We start from the raw sequence: 17,415 nt of genomic DNA on the forward strand, positions 1-17,415 counted from the left end.
TGACCATGTCTGACAATCATTTTAACTACTTTGAAAATGTGCCACACGCGCATAAGGCTTTGGTAGGGCTAGTATATACAAAAAAAAATTTTAAAAATTAAGAAACACTCAGACATAATGAACAAGTACAACATTTCAAGCAATTATAAATATTTAATAGTTTTCAAAAGGGAGCATTCTGTGAAATGTGGATATTTTTATTTAGTCTTTCAATGTTTAATACATTTCATTTAAAAAAGAAGCTAAGAAAAGAATAAAAAGATTAAATACAAGGCATGATGTGCCACATACTGTAAGAGTAAGGTTTATTTTACAACCAAGCTACGGGTCGAAGTGTCCTACGGGAATGGAGTGAATTAGGGCACAAGGCAGAGGGTCTAAGTGGGCATCTGACTCAGTGGTGGAGCTCAAGAGCTCTTTCTTTCTATGGGGTGAAGGATTTGTTATTACAGAGAACAAAGGACTGCTCCTGATGTTCAGTGTGACACTTGGCAGCGATCCTGCAGAATGCTGTGCACTGCAGCAGGAGAGAAGTGTTACTGAGAGCACTACAAACACAGTTACTTTTACATTACCACCAGTGTTTATCATTATTTATTCAGGTTTGATACTAGAGTTAAAAAAAATAAAAACATGTCCTAAACTAGAAAGACATGGAAAGAAAGTTATAGCATGGTATATAAGTAATATACCAAATACAATGCAAGCATCTTTAGCCAATATTACTTTAAACTGTGTCACAAATGTAGACACTTCTACTTTCATATTGTTTGAACTGAAGACACATAGGAGTGATTAAAAGAGAATTACATATACAGCAGGTGAACAATGAAGGGATACAACAAAAGTATTCATTCCAAATGGTATAAATTACAGTCCAACCAGATGTGACTTTGTTTACAACAAGCATACTAAATTTCACTTGATTTGGTGGCATTACAAAACTCACCACTGAATTAGTGAAATAAACATACCAAGACAAAGAAATAAATACTTAATGCAATTCTTATGTTTGTTTTTGCATCACAATCCTGTAATACTGTATTATAAAATCTTTCTAATCTACAGTATTCTCTGCTCTGTTGCCAGTCTCCTGGCAGCATCATGGGTGGTACCGCTAGAAGGGATGTTTGATGTACTGAAACAAATTGGCTGGTCTGTCCCCAGTGGGAAACACATCATTGGCTTAAGAAAATAACTTATGCCCTAAAATACTTATCGCACATCTGTAAATCAGTGAGTTTTAACATTTATTGTTAGAATAGGGGGAGGCTGAGTGAAACACAGAAGTAACATCAACTTAAACTAGGCATTCTGCTTTTTTCCTTATTCCTCAGCAGTCCTTGTCTCACTACAAGAAGTTTACTTATGTCCCCTCAAAAGATGACAGTTTCTACTACAAAAAAAAAAAAAAAGTAGTCCAGGACAAATAGCTTCAATACTCATTTTTATTTCTCGCTCCCCTTGATGGGCATGAGTCCACTGTACTTGCATAGAAAATGCACTGAAGCTGTATTTTTCTGTGTTATACTTCCTTGTCTAATTATGTAAAAATACTGACTGGAAAAAATTGAATCTCTTTATTGATTTTTTTTCATAGTCAAAAAGTTGTTTCTTTTGCAGAATTAAGTATATAAATTCTCCTTTTACTTTTCTGTTAATTGAGAAGATAAACCCCAAAAGTTGGAGCAGGTTGAACTGGAATAAAGATAGCCCTCATCCATTATTCTAGGTATTCTTTTAAATATATGTTTTAATGCATTTAAATCCTAAGCAAAAAAGAGGGAAAAAGTCTGTGGCTGCGTTTGAAGACTTCTGAGGCTTCAAAGTCCACAGCTGGCAAATCGGTGCCCCGTCATCACTGACTTCAGAGTTGGTAAAAGATGTTGTAAGACCTTGATTCTGTGGCTAGGTCCTCTGGAAGCTACAGGTCAGACATCAGTGCTGATGGCACGGCTGTTGGTATAGAAGTCTTGTGTATTGCGGGAGCTCAGCGGGGTGCCATAAACCGCAGGCAGGGCCAGTGACAATGATGGATTCTCAAAGTGGGTGGGCATGTAGGTGATGCGCTCACCACCATTGCGCATCTCATCTGCGGTGCGGATGTAGAAGGGCGAGCCATAGGGTGAGCAGGTGGGACAGTAGCTGCGGGGTGGGGTGGGTTCAGGTGACAAGGAGAGGGCCGAGACTGCAGCCCCATCCAAGCCTGGAGTGCTGCATGCATTGCAAGCAAATTGAGGCCGAGCACCTGGCCCTGCATCACCTTCCAGCTCATTTCTTTTACAACAGTAATACTGCAAGCAAATTCAGATGAGAATACAAGGGGGCAGAAATGTGGGGTGGAGTAAAAGAAGGATTAAGGAACAAAGAAGAAAAATAAGGAGTATGGTGAGTGGTAAGCAGACAAGAATTGAAGAGTGGTGAGGATAAGAGAACAGGAAAAATATGTTTTCGAAAAGTGAAATGGAGATTAAGGAGTTGGAGAGAGAGAGAAGATAAGGAAGAGTTAGTCGTGTCTTAACCAACACACACATTTCTGTGTCTCATTTACCTGCTCCCAGTTTTTGCTGACATGCTCATTTGTTCATAGTTAGTAAGCTTGGTTAAAATTTGCTTTGATGGATTTGCAATGTCACTAAGTCTAAACACATTAAATTAGGACTTTCACAAGTGAAATATGATGAGAGAATTTACTTCAAGCTCATGCAAATGTGCAAGTTTAAGGTTTACCAAAACACAGCAGTGCACATATTCTTTCATAGGATATCAGCATGTATTAGGGATCATCCAAGCTGTGACCACTGTGTTTACTAGGGACTCACTGAAGTAAAGAACTGAGGGTGATTACACACACATGCACATGGTTCTCACCTGGAGCCTACAGTAACAGAGCACGGCTATGATACACAGGAGTATCACCGTAGCAAGTATTCCTCCAGTTATAACCACAGTTCCAGCTGTCATTCGACCAGATCTCCATCAAACCCTGCAAAGACAAAAGGGTCACAGGCACTTATGCAACATTTTATTGATGGTAAAGATGTGATTTTTAGGACATCATAATCAATCATCATACAGTGTTAGTAAAAGGTCCAACAGGTAAGGCATTTAATATCACAATTAATAACACTAAGGCCAGGGCATTACTGAGTGTATTGTATCACAATCAGAAGTAAACCACTCAAATAAAACTTACATTCAGCAAAGTGTGCTTTAATACCTGCAACGGCAGTAGGGGGCGCTTGTGAGTCACTGATTCATTTTCAGAAAGAATAAAATCATCTTCCCATGTCTTACAGCTTTCCTGACAAAATTAAGGTGACAGTAACACACAAAAGTCAACAAACTGGTAGTACATAATATTTTATCAATGTAAAGGCAGCTTATGTACTTAATTTGTATTAAGGGAACTCAAAAAATTCTATTATCCCTGAATCTTAATAGGAAGTGTATGCATTTGATGATATTGATGATGGCCTTTATCTGCTGCTCCAGTACTCACATCAAAAATGAGGTGATGAGGAGTAGTCTGGGAAGGTTGTGTCACTTCTGAGCCCTGCTGTATAGCATCACAGGGTAGAATGGGCCTCAATGCAAACCTCAGCTTTAATTTCTGTGAGTGGATGAGAAGGTGCTGTGGGAGTGAAATTTATAACATAGCCAAGGTTAGCATAGAAATGAAAGCAATCCATTCTCTGTCTTCAATACAGTTCTAAGTGTGTTAAGTCAAGTACAGACTGTCTCAGCTATATAGTGACCAATTAGATGCTGTTTCAGACTACTTGTGACCATGTCTCACTTTAGGCATATGTGCCTTGTAGATACATCTCAGTACCCCTTGAGAGATGCATTTTAAACTAAAATTGAAAGTGCCAGTTCATTAAAAGTTAATATGTTGCATTTTGTAATATTTTTAAAGAAAATCTTGGACCTACATACAAATCAACAGATGTCATTCCTGCTCACGAAAAATGACACTACCACATTCTACAAAAGGAGCTGTAAGCAGTCTTCCAGCAAGAATTGTGTTTTTGCATCCTGCTACATTTGATTCCATGAGCTATGATAATGCAGAGAAAGCAGTCTAAAAACAGGGGAACTTATTAAATTTGTAAAATTAAGAATATCAGGTTTCAAATACAGTAATGATTATTAGAAGAAAAATGAAATGTATAATTATGTCTTCTTTCAATCTCTGTATCCCCTGATGAACATCAGTTCTTCCTGTGCTACCTCTCTTGTTTAATGTGTTTTTGCACAAAATGGGATTTATACAGCATCACCCAACTTGTTATATTCCTATACATCTATCTCAAGTGTCTAAGCTGATGAAGCAGAATGTAAGGCGCCTTCTGCAAAAGACCAAAAGCTAAACAGGCCAGTGTGCTTCTCTGTCATTTAATTATGTCTCAAAGATTATTATTAGCAATGTTTTCCATCACTTCTTAAAGATAACATATCCCCCACAATGTACCCTTTTTCGCTGTAAGCGGTGCTGTATTAGCGTCAGGGAACATGTCTTGCAAGAGTCATCTTTGACTTGCAATTCTAACGGCATCCACTAAACGGGGCTAAATAATAACGGCAAACATGTTCTGCCAGCCAAAAATCCAACATACTACCATATCCACTTTTCAGCAATCTGTTTTAATCAAAAGTACATGTACTTATTCTACAAAAAACAGGTAACTTAGTCATGTCTGAACAGAGATGCACTAATAGTCACAGAACTAAATTATTTCTAATGCTGCAAAATAACTGCATTCTGTTCGACAAGAAGAGAATGCCCAGAATCTTCCCCCCAGCTAAAAGTCTACACTGGATGGTTCCATAAAATTATAATACAGGTTAATAAATGGTAATGTCCGTATATGAAACAAAAGTGGCTTGAATTAAGTACTTTGTGCTCTGTCAAGTGGGTAATATACTGTGTTTCCACAACCCTGTCCCTCCAAGACATTAACAGGCAGGCCTTTCCAGTCATGGAAATAGAATTATGAGATATGCATGTAATATGTCACACAGGAGAAAGAGGAACCTGGAGCAAGAAGAAAACACTGGAATCCTCGTACCGACATACAGAGGAAGAGGGTGGGTCAAAGCCCTGATTATCCCACAAAGCACAAATTAAAGTTATTTTTTTTTACTACTCATTCACCTTTAGTAAACAGTCTTAAAGATTTGTTAAACATCAGTTGTTGTTAATTTTCAAAATACATATTATAATTTTGAATTACATTATTCTAGTGTCTGGAAGCAGAATGTCGACTGTGAAACAGTCACACATTAAAGCTGTGGAACATTCTTTGGGAACAGTTGCTACACTGGACATGACACTGAACAGATGGACTGAGCTTCACCTATTCGGGGAATATTGTACATCACCATCGCTCCAAAAACAGAGGAAGAGCACCTCCACCGTCACGCTTACGGCACGTTGGAGACTCAGTTTAAACGTTTCTCTTGGACAGTGCTAGTCCATTATACCACACCAAGGCTTTTAAATTATACAGTGCAATATGACTTTTCCCTGCTTTTTTCTTTCTTTTTTTAAACAAGGGACAGAACTGAAACCGATTATTCGTGGGGCAGGGGGCAGAATGACAGGGGCTTTCATTCATATGGAAAAAATCATTGCATAAAGCAGGCGCTGAAAGAGGAAATGCTGGACCAGTCAACTAGAAGGAATTGAGTTTGACCAGCACCAGAGATTTGATTTAGGAGCTGGTCTAATAGAATGTAATTATGCGGCTGCTGGAGGATAATGATGGCGCAGCCGAGACCCCAAGACACGTGGCGATCCTCCCTCCGGGACACAGGTGGCATCCTGTCAGAGCTGAACTCCTCCGACGCTCCTATTCAGACAAACCTAGCCTTACAGTGCTCACAATTACTGGGATTACGACAAACTCTTTTGACACATCCGTAAAATCCCCAGCTGCATTTCAAACCTTTGCTCATCTCTCCACACAAATCACTTCAAACTAAATATAAGGTTGCTTCGCTTTTTCTCTTCCCGCACCAAAAGCAGTTGTTCAGCAGTAAATCTGCTTCGACCTTAGTAAATATCACACTAAGGCATTTCATTATTAATTGTAAGTTTACAGGTGAAGTGTACAGCCTTTGCTGGAATAATGAAAATCACGAGGAACTGCAATTAACTGTTCCTGTTCTAAATGAATGTAGGATAATGGGATAGGTCTGGCTGCTAAGCCTTTTAAACCCACCCATAACCCAACCCTGTATGACATCAATATAGTTCCTTCTGTGCATCTGTCTCAGGCTTCTGCTTTTTGTCCACCATTAGCGAGAGAACAGAGAGGCCTGTATCCCACGCCGCAGCCCCCAGTCATGCAATGCACTCCAGAAGACTGACAAGGTCTATTGCTCACATGCCAGCACAGGTGAAAGCTGTATCAGACTCAGCTGTTCAGCACATGGCCTCATCAGTGTGACAACGCAGACATGCCACATGCCTTGGTCACCCCCACTGTTGAAGGATATTGGACAAAGGTCTTCAGCCGAAGGGGAAACATACAGATGCTCTCCATCACTCAGCCCTGTGTTCATCAAAATAAGAAATAATTGAACAACACTGATTATCTCATTACAATGGCACCTGTCAATGGGTAGGATATATTAGGCAGCAAGTGAACAGTCAGTTCTTGAATTGAATGTGTTGGAAGCCGGAAAAACGGGCAAGCGTAAGGATCTGAACGACTGTGACAAGGGCCAAATTGTGATGGCTAGACAACTGGGTCAGAGCATCTCCAAAACAGCAGGTCTTCTGGGGTGTTCCCGGTATGTAGTGGTTAGTACCTACCAAAAGTGGTCCAAGGAAGGACAACTGGTGAATCGGCGACAGGGTCATGGGTGCCCAAGGCTCATTGATGCACATGGGGAGTGAAGGCTAGCCCATCTGGTCCAATCCCACAGAAGAGCTACTGCAGCACAAATTGCTGAAAACCTTAATGCTGGCCATGATACAAAGGTGTCAGAAAACACAGTGCCTCACAGCTTGCCGCGTATGGGGCTGCGTAGCCGCAGATTGGTCAGAGTGTTCATGCTGACCCTTGTCCACCACTGAAAGCACCTACAAAGAGCACGTGAGCATTAGAACTGGACCATGGCGCAATGGAAAAAGGTGGCCTGGTCTGATGAATCACGTTTTCTTTAAGACCAAGTGGACAGCCGGGTGGGTGTGTGTCATTTACCTGGGGAAGAGATGGCAGCAGGATGCATTATGGGAAGAAGGCAAGCCGGTGGAGGCAGTGTGATGCTCTGGGAAATGTTCTGCTAGGAAATACTGGGTCCTGGCATTCATGTGGATGTTTCTTTGACACATACCCCTTATCTAGACTAGACTAGACCTAAGACTGTTGTAGACCATGTACACCCCTTCATGGCAACGGTATTTCCTGATGGCAGTGGCCCTGCCACACTGCAAAAATTGTTCAGGAACAGTTTCAGGAACATGACAAAGAGTTCACAGTGTTGACTTGGCCTCCAAATTCCCCAGGTCTCAATCTGATTGAGCATCTGTGGGATGTGCTGGAAAAACAAGTCTGATCCATGGAGGCCCCACCTAGAGGACTTCAAGGATCTGCTGCCAACATCTTGGTGTCAGATACCACAGGACACATTCAGAGGTCTTGTGGAGCCCATGCCTCGACGGGTCAGAGCTGTCTTGGCGGCATGAGGGGGTCCTACACAATATTATGCAGGTGGTTTTTATGTTTTGGCTAATCGGTGTATGTGTGTACGTGTGTGTGTGCGTGCGTGTGTGCATATATATATATATATATATATACACACACACACACACACACACACACACACACACACACACACACACATTTTCAGAACTGCTTGTCCCATACGGGGTCGCGGGGAACCGGAGCCTATATATATATGGAGGGCAGCATGTCTGTAGCTCACACACTATATCTCATATCTCTAATTGTATAATCTCATACAATTACAAATTTATTGTTAGCCTTTTTATTCCATTATCTGCCTCTTATCTAACGCAGGGTTGCTGTCTTTCAGAACCTATCCTGGAAAACACAGGGTGTAAGGCAAGGAATATCAGGACTTCAATGCATGATTCTTGATTAACTTCAAATGAATTGTGCAAAATTCTTCAGTATTTGGCCATTTTTAATTAGTTTTATTTATACAATCAGTAAAATGTAATAGAGACATACCTCTATTTATTTGTTGTGTAAGTTCTCTAAAAGAGTATTGATATAGCTGTAACAAAATAAAGGGGCCAGCTGGTAGTGTAGTGGCTCCAGGTCTTGCCTTTGGACTCACAGGTTCAAGTCCCACCCCCAGTTGTAATATCCTTGAGCAAAGTACATACCCTAAAATTACTCCAGGAAAACAAAAATCATCCAGTTGTATAAATGAGTAAATAACTGTAAGTTGATTTGGAGAAAAGCGCCAGCTAAATGAATATAAAATATACTTCTAATATTGTAATAACTTTAAGATACATTAAAACTAAAACTAGTTTAAAATGGCTGAAAGTAAGAATACTTCATTTCCAGAAATTATTTAATGCTGCCCAATCACCAACACTCTGAAACGCCAGACAGGAGCTGTAAGCGCTGGAAGGAAGTCGAATTAATCCGATCACACACTCCTACAGTTTGGGTGGTTTTTCCTACCTACTAACACCTAAACACAAACGCGGGTAACGTTCACTCTGTAACATACATTAGAAAATAGACAAGTGAAGAAACTGCAATTAAAGATAACCAGAAAAATGTTCTTACCTTTGAAAATTTGTGAAATATGCATAAGATGAGGACCCAGGGTGCATACATTTCTCTAATTTATCTCCATTTCAACCCATTACACAAAAAATATGTTAAATTTTTTCCCTTCTAGCCATACAGTAATTTCTTCTACTCATTTGTGTGACGATTCAAAAACAAACACAAAGCTGGCAATGTGTAGCTGACCGGACTGATAGCTCTGTAGTGCCATACACGCACACGAGCGTACTTGGAGGCAGGACAGAAGAATCTGGAGTATTCTATGCTGGAAGTCTTGAATTAGTCACTGCTCTGAAGAAGCAAACTGTAAATCCTTAAAATGCAAGGAAAACTCAATTACATTCAGAAATAAGCTCTTCTGGAAATTCCTTGCAGCCTGCACTGGAGGAACTGGGCTTGACGGGACCCCCTGCCGCCCAGGCTCAAAGACTACACAGCTCAGCACGTTCTTACTGGGCCAATGCAGCACGTGCCCTGTCAACACACCCCTTTATCATTCTGCTCACTCTATTACAGCAATGAGTCCGCAGATCAATATGCTCAGGCTCATATATCTCCATTGCCACGGTGTCCAAGATTGCTTCCCCAACCCTGACCCAATCCCCTCTGACACCACAGATACCCATGATCCCAAGTCTCCCCACTCTCCACAGAACTCCAGCTTCTCTCCGTGCCCACTCTCCCTCTGCCATGCTTTCCACCATCCCCTCCCGACTTCCTCCATTTCCTCTCTCATTTCTCCCTTCCTTACATCCTGGTCTCGTGTCTTCTTCTCTGTTTTCCACAATTCCCACACCCACCCACCGCCCCCCCCCAACTCTTCACCAAGCAACCCATTCAGTTAGTTCCTGTTCTTGCTACCATCCGGAATAATTTTAAAATGCAAGTGATAATTAATGGTAGCCAGCAGTCACACATGTAGCACTCCATACAAAGAGGAAATGGAAACAACAGAAGTGATAACAACTCATCTTAAAAAGGGGTGCATTTTCTTAAAATGTGGACCGATATGTGATCTTAGATGGAACTCGAAACCAATGGGATGCGTTTTTGCGCATTCTCGCTCTACAGATTTATCTGTCACCAACACATTCACACCCACTCTGGTGTTTGGTGAAACTGCCAGACTGCTTCCAGCGAGTGAGGCACAACGCTTGGGCTGAATCCTCACCGAGTAGCACCAAGGACAGCTCCACAGCATCCGTTCCTCCATGTGCTTCTTCATGTCACCTAACGATGTCGTCAACCATCTGTCAAAAACTCTCACACCTTCAACTAAAGCCAGAACCTTGGCTGGGAAGTCATGTGAAGAGATGCTTGCAAATTCAAGGAAATGACTGACAGACCACTGGAGTCCATTGCAAACTCAGTCTTCGGCAGCTGTTCAGGGATCTGTTGTTTGTCTTGATAAGGGAAACATCTGAGGTTCTCTCATCTTCCAGTACAGGGCAATGCTCTGTTGTTTCTTCATGAATGACGCTCTGAAAATATCCACATGCACCTAGTTACATCGCAAACACCGCAAGCGGATATGGAGTTATTTCTCTCCTCTAGTTATTCGTTGACATCAGATCTTACATAGTCCCTCGCCAATCATGTTTCTCCCTTTTCCCCTCATGCAGTTGTACACATTTTTCCAAAAATTTCAAGCTCTTCAAGTCAAAACAGTAAGGCCAAGACACCTATGGGTTTTTACAACTGCATCAAGCAAAACAAAGAGAAAGTAACAGAAAACCTAACTTGGGAGAAACATGATTATAGGTTTGTCAGCACAGGTGGATAAATGTGATCATTAAGGAAAAAGTGAACTGTATATTTATCAGCTATAAACCTGTCACAACTGTCCTGCTATAGAGGTCATGTGCCACTAATGGTTTAGCAGAGCAGGATTTGTGTTGATCCTTTCCTGGGGCACTGCTGCACCTAATTTAGTTCATTCTCACACACCGTGCAATTTCTGGATTTCTACACATATACAACGAGGAAAAAAAAAAGAAAACACCCATTTGGACTTAATGGAGGGTCCTGTAATAGCACCACCAGTACTGTATAGTCAGAGTTTTAAATTAATCCCACTTTAAGCCACATTTTACTGACTCCCCAACAAAAAGCTGACTCAGATGTGTCTGTAACAATGACACTCTTGTGCACAAAAATAAAATCCATTTAATCATGTGATATCCCAGCAAATCTCCTTGGCTGCATAAAACTTGTTTTGACTAAAGCTTTTCAGCTGAGGGAATTCATAGAAATGCTTTGGCTCACTATCTTTGGGGGGGAAAAATTAAAATGGGATTTGCAGTCACAGAGTTAATGTAATTTTGTAATTCCGTTATCGTAAGTTACAGTAGGTTTTCACTTATGCACCTCGTTTGTCTGTCTGATTGGCATTATGTTAGGTACTTCCGGTTATGTCTCAGACAAAGTGGGTTGGGTCTATTTCTTTCTACGAAATCACGGCATGCTCATTTTAACAAGGATGTGAAAAGCCTGAAGGCATCAAGCAGAGATGTCTTGACCTTGCACTCGTGCATTGATTCTACCTTAAGGACAAGGCAGGAGGAAACCCAACCTTAACTGCCCATCTCAGGTGTATTCCTCACATGAAAGCAAGGAAAAGCTGTGAGACAACTTGATAAGTTTTTGTCAAAGCATGTACCGGAATATTAAAAGCATTTCTACTACGGTGTCAATTTAGTCTTTGAACCTGTGCTACATGCTGGCTCCTACCTTCATTCTGACCGTAAACCCACACTCAGTACTGCAGGAGAATAAACAATCCGAGTTCCATGGCTGCGAAGTCAACATGTAGACGCCTGCAACCAAAAATGTCTTTTTCTGGGAAAGTCTGTTTTTGGATCCCTCTCCGCATCGGCATTGTACCGGGTTTTGGACGCAGGCAGCTGTTTTATAGCTGCTTGGGTGAACTGTAATCATAAGGACCTCTGAACAAACAAGGGGTGACAGCCCTGTGCTAAGAGAACATGTAACACTGAGACAGAGTATGGGCAAGCACCGGTACACACTCAAGCCCAACTTGAGCACCCACAAATCTCTGTGAACATATTTTTGCCAGTTCCTATCTGAATTCCCTGTCCATCAGCACTGGTGATTACAAATTGTCCTGCAGAGCAGACAGGACGCATACAAACAGAATCAATGAAAGTGGCGACATATTGGAGAGATGTTGGCAGGCCCATTATTATGACTTATGTCAAGTGATTAACTAACTCTGTAATACTGTGGCCTCACATCCATACGCCTGTATGGCAAGACATTTTAGTTCCACTACAATTTTTAAATTCACAATCAGTTTCGTTTTCGGTGAGACATTAGGGCTTTTGTACACATTCTACTATAGACTGAACTGTTGTGGTACAGGAAGAATGTTGAGTACGGAACAAAATCAAGTACTGTACGTTTCATTTCTCATCTCTTGGATCTGCTGCTATCCCACAGTTCTGTGTGGAAAGGCACTGTCCTCATCTCCTTTCCATCTCCCCGGCCATTTCAGACTCCAGCTGAGGCCGCATGTGCCAGCGGGGCACGGCTGCCAGATTTATGGCCACCCGGCGTGTGCATACCCCTCCAAGGACAAATCGGGAGATGGCCTCAGATGTCAGGCAGTAAAGCATCATCCAGGCGTTGAAGGACTATTTATTCAGCACTTGCGACCATGTGCCTCAATGCATCCAAAGGTACTCAAATTGCTTTAAAGAAAGTACAATGAGGAAATATTCAAAGCAAACACTGAAAACTCTTGGTGAACATCTTGCACACTGCAGTAGAGCTGAGTGACCGCTGTAGATGTTAATAGATACTACCTGTAAATGCAATAGAGCATTTGTTGCTCTCATTTCTACAAATTAATATTTAAGAATTAAAAGTGTCTTCTTTGCAGTTAATTTAGCTCTGGTCCTGAATAGCTTTTTCAGAGCAAAATATACTGTAAACAAAGCACAGTTTCTACACCATCACAATTCTGCATAGACACTCATAATGCAAAAAATGTCTTTGTATTAAAGAGGTCTCCACACTGTAACTAGGTATGAATCTGGGTCTCATTTCTCTTAAAAGCAAAATGTTTCCTGTTTATTTCCTGTTAGACAGGTGACCATTCATTTCCTCTTTCCAGTCCCATCGGAGAGAGTTGAGTACCATGTCACATTAGCCCTAAATTAAAGTTAGGAACCTGGTAATAAAGCTCATCAGTGTAACATTAACCCCAATCTTTACTCTTTCAGTGCGTAAATTTAAAAACTACAGGATATACTTGTACTTTACAAATACCAATTGTAACTAGCTTTTATTTACAGCCAAGAAAGGTTTTTCATGTAAAAATGGTTTGAATTCTGAAATTAGACAATATTTTCTCCCTGTAATGAGAAAGCTGAATTAGAGATTTGTGCCTAAGTAAAGCACCGAATCAAGGATACTGCACTATGGTCAGAGTACAGTACTGAATAAAGCCCTGGTAATATTTCTCCACTGTTAGATAATCATTCAAGTCTTGGTGAAGGCACCTTTAACTTTGCACTTGGAATCACAGCAAGCCTTCAAATTTAAAGCCAAGCTTTTAAAATATTTAAATCTAATTCCTGCAACAATATTTTTCCATCACTAGGCAGTTTTAGCCAGGTATTCAGCTTAACCCCCCCCCCCAGCCCCCACACCATCATCTTCTTCAAAAAAGCACTCATCTCTACAAGTACTGAAAGGAAATACATCTACAGCGAGAACATTTTTGAGAAACAAATGGAAGAAAAAAAAAAAAAAAAGGACTGTTCTTGTTCATTGTCTAAGGACAAATTCAGGAATGATAAGCTGTAAATACCTCAGGGTTACTGGTGTGTGGGTTTTCTATGACGTGTTTCATGGAATTAAATACATCAAAACAAATGATTTTTGCCAAGAAACTCTCTCTTTGGGAGCTCCATTTCAGCGGTGCACACCCCTCCGTTCCAGGCTCTGCTCACTGGTGCAACAGCACTTCAACCTGGCAGGCCTCTTACCTCCATGAATCTCGAAATGCAATTTTAATCACGCTGAAAATGCCTTGGAACTGAACTGAATGGAACCGAATATAAGAACATTTTTCAGGGAGCCTGTAATATCATACTTCACAAAAGTCAAGTAAATGTCATCTGAAGGTATGAATAATTAATAAGAAATTTAATGAACTGGTAAGGCGTTGCCTAATTTTATTATCTTACATTTTAAAAAAATTAAATATTCTACATTTACAGAACTTTCCAAAATCGGATGTCGTGTAAATATATAATGTTGGGTAGTTAAGTACTTTGATATTTACTTCTTATTCCTGATGCTGTGATTTCTAGAACATACTTAAAATAATATCCAAAAGAGTCCACTATCTTAACTTATTTTGGCTGAAAATACAGCTCTTTTAGGTCAGTAATCTATATCGCACTTATCCATGTATAAATGTGATATGCTTCATATTTTGACCGTTTTTAATGGAAAGCAAAAAAGCTACAAATTTCGTTCACAGAGGAACAATACGAGATTGTGTTTTTTTTACCAGGCTTGTAATAATTGTCCAGTTAATGTACATATGCTGAATATTGGTTGCCCATTCTCCAGTTAAAACATGTTTTAAGATCCAGTTAAGATCACGTATCACAACGGAACACAGCTGGCTTCCTCCTATGAAAGGTCTTATGGGGTCACCACAGACCCACAAGGATGCCTGATCATTCTGCAAAGCTTGTTCAATTCATGCAGTTATGAGAAAAGTAATCCGTTCAATACATGCTTACGCACAACAACACTCCAGGCCCAAATCCTGAATGCCATCACTGATGTTGCTTGGAATAGTTGTTTCCTCATAAGTGTCATTTTGTAATGATTACGTGAACGACATCTAAAAACTGGGTCCTCCCACGCTCCTTTCCAAGTTCTGAGTCTCTATGAAAGACTACACAATCTCCCAACATACCCAAGAACCTACACTGTATTTACTTAACAGTAGGTTACATTATTCTCAGTTAACAGAACATGGTCACGCTGTATGATTTAACGCTCACTAATATCAATGGGGCACAAAGTATCAGCTAATCACAAAAGTGAAACATCTAAGAAAAGAACGAATCATACTTGACATTAGAAGAAACTATTCTCTGCTAGGAACATGTCCCATTTGGCCACCACCGGCACAGACAACTGATAAACTGCAGTAATAAAATGAAGAAAATGAACCTCTGAAAGTATCTTCAGAAGGCATGCAATACAATGTCTGCAGAAGATAAAACAAACAAGTATCATAAAATTTCTCATCTCAAAAATGGAACACAGCATAGCAATAATAGTACTTTTTCTCCCCATTCATTGTTGAAGAAACATCGTAACTGGACAACAGTGCTTGGTTTACACAGATTGTAGTAGATCCTACATGTCGAAGTCTTTGTTCTTCTCGTGTTCACCCAGATCAGTTAGACAGGCATGTACCAAACAAGGATGTCCATATTCATACACTGCACCTTAAATGCAAGAAGTGAAATCCTGTCAATCTGATTTTCTCTTGTTTGTCACCATGGTTATGTTTCTTCAACTACAATGGATCTGGGAAATGAGACAGTATCAATGACAGCAGCTGGTGTTGGAGCAGTCAACGGCACTTGACTGACAGAAAAGTCACCTTTGTCCTCGATTTCCACCTCACACAAGACCCATCAGCAGTAATTAAGGTATCCAAAGCAGACCCTGGCAGACAGACTGAATAGTAGTGCAGAGGCCTTTGGGAAATCACTGCTGCGCGCTTGTCTGGGCTGGAAATCAAGGAGTTGCACTGATCTAAATAAATGTAGAGGGACAGAGCCCAGGGGGTCTTCATCACTGCGGTTGTCTTTGCTGTCATTTCAGTTACTCCAGCGCTTCTGCTCAAGAGCCTCTAAGCACAGGATCCACATGCACTCCGCTGCCGTAAGCGCGTGCACTGACGGTGAAATACAGAAATGCCCCACGAACTTTAAAAAAAAAAAAAAAAAAAAAAAAAATGCATTAACAGAACTGTCGTACTGCATTCTCACGTGGAGAGACACAGAAGCACGCCGTGCAGTCGGAGCACGCGCACGCAGCGACTGCCGGGCCTGTAGCATCAAGCATGCCACGCGCACACTCGCGATGGGGTGTGAGAGTGGAGGGAGGAATGACATGATGACGCTGCATCGGCGGCTCTTTGCGTTCCGCGCGCTCGTGCCACGCACTGCTTTTGTCTGCCTGCCACAGCAGCACGCGAACAGCGCGGAATTCGCTTGATCACCGTAAAAGGCGGAATTTCTCATAGAAACAGCTGCAGACACACACACGCGCACCGAACGCAGGACGTTCCGCCGGCTCGCGCGCTGCCACACAGACAGTATTATATTATCGAGCATCAGTAAAACAGTCACACTCTCCACACGTTCCTCACGCAAGCCGGGTTCTAGAGACACCAAGACGCGTGGATCACCTGATAAATATAGTAATTTAAAGATTCAACATTGCAAAAACTTACCTTTTGAAACGCGGTCCCCGCGTCACGACCAGTGCTAATCTAATGCAGTGTGAAGACGCTGCCGAAGGAAACGTCGCGAGCCGAGACTCAAGTTGGAGATTTTCGGTCTTGCACGGTACGCAAAACACCCCGCCACGCGAGGAAGTCACACATTGTCCTTCTCTTCACTTGTCACGCCTTAGGAGCTCCCCTGCGACGGAGGGAGTCGCGAGGGAACCGCAGCGCATTTCAGGGAGGACCGGCACGCTCGAGCGCCACACCATCCGCGCCGCAAACCGAATAACGGCGCGCGCCGCTGATCCTTCCCGCGAACGCAACAGTGCGCGTGACGGAGAAAAGCGCGCGCTCAGTTAAAGGTCAGATTGGAAACCCACGGAGGAAACTGGGAACGGAAAAAAAAAAACAATCCCACACCAAGGCACAACACACATTCACGCAACACAAGCTGCGTGGAAAAGCGTTCGTGTGGATTTAATCTGTTGAATGAGATTCTAATTAAATATTACTACAAATGGTAATTGTAGAGCAAGAAATGTTTTAATAAAAGTATTGTCGTAAATCATCTGCCATCGTCTTCTTTGTCTTTGAAGTCCAACGTTAAAAAATAAATCCAAAGCATGTTAAGTAGTCAGTGGAACAAAACTGAAAAATGTGGGAAGGCACGTGAAGCCATATACACGATTAATGAGTGGATTTTCTGCCGAGAAAAGACGACGGGGACAAGATGACTGCTCCTGCTCCTCCAGAGCTGCTGAAGAGTTGAGAAGAGGCGGCGCTTTTTTGGATGGGAGGGGGTCGCCTCAATGGCCAGTAATCGGATTACGCAACAGCTGTCTCCAGATGCGTGCTCCTCACCACTGAGCGCGGGCCCGGAGCAGAGGCGATCTGTAAACTGTGCGGACAGCAAAGGCCACTGCACTGCTGTGGATGAGAGCTGCTCCATGCGTGGGACAATTCTCCTTCGAAACAGGACGAAGTTAAACACTGTTTCCGAACTCGGGCGGAGCGGTGACACAGCGAGTAGCCCCTGGTGTCTCACATCGCCTGGGTGGTGCGAGAGAACGTGGGTTCAATCCCTGCTCAGTCCGTGTGGAGTTTGCATGTTCTCCCCGTGTC

At 41.8% G+C, this 17,415-nt stretch overlaps 1 protein-coding gene across 4 annotated transcripts; it reads right to left on the bottom strand.

The window, feature by feature from the left end:
* Positions 1-1,045: 1,045 nt before the first annotated feature.
* On the bottom strand, positions 1,046-16,718 carry fam163ab (family with sequence similarity 163 member Ab). Of its 4 annotated transcripts, none has more exons than XM_018726745.2 (5): positions 16,300-16,718; positions 3,503-3,613; positions 3,197-3,304; positions 2,872-2,986; positions 1,046-2,294 (listed from the first exon to the last, which is right to left on the bottom strand). In XM_018726745.2, the coding sequence occupies exons 4-5, from the start codon at positions 2,962-2,964 to the stop codon at positions 1,932-1,934; spliced, it is 456 nt and encodes a 151-aa protein (XP_018582261.1). In that variant the 5' UTR covers positions 2,965-2,986; positions 3,197-3,304; positions 3,503-3,613; positions 16,300-16,718; the 3' UTR covers positions 1,046-1,931. The 4 variants fall into 4 exon arrangements, with proteins under 4 accessions (XP_018582261.1, XP_018582260.1, XP_018582259.1 ...); XM_018726744.2 differs by having other exon boundaries at positions 3,221-3,299; positions 3,503-3,634; XM_018726743.2 differs by having other exon boundaries at positions 3,221-3,304; positions 3,503-3,634.
* Between the last annotated feature and the right edge of the window lie 697 nt (positions 16,719-17,415).

Source organism: Scleropages formosus, chromosome 9 (genome assembly GCF_900964775.1).
Source record: "Scleropages formosus chromosome 9, fSclFor1.1, whole genome shotgun sequence".
NCBI classification, from domain to species: Eukaryota; Metazoa; Chordata; class Actinopteri; order Osteoglossiformes; family Osteoglossidae; genus Scleropages; species Scleropages formosus.

What these genes read in the sequence shown, in the direction of transcription:
- fam163ab (XM_018726745.2), bottom strand. Translation starts at nt 2,964, where the DNA reads ATGACAGCTGGAACTGTGGTTATAACTGGAGGAATACTTGCTACGGTG. An exon ending in TCTGTTACTGTAGGCTCCAG is followed by an intron (nt 2,295 to 2,871) that starts GTGAGAACCATG and finishes ATTTGCTTGCAG; the next exon opens with TATTACTGTTGTAAAAGAAA.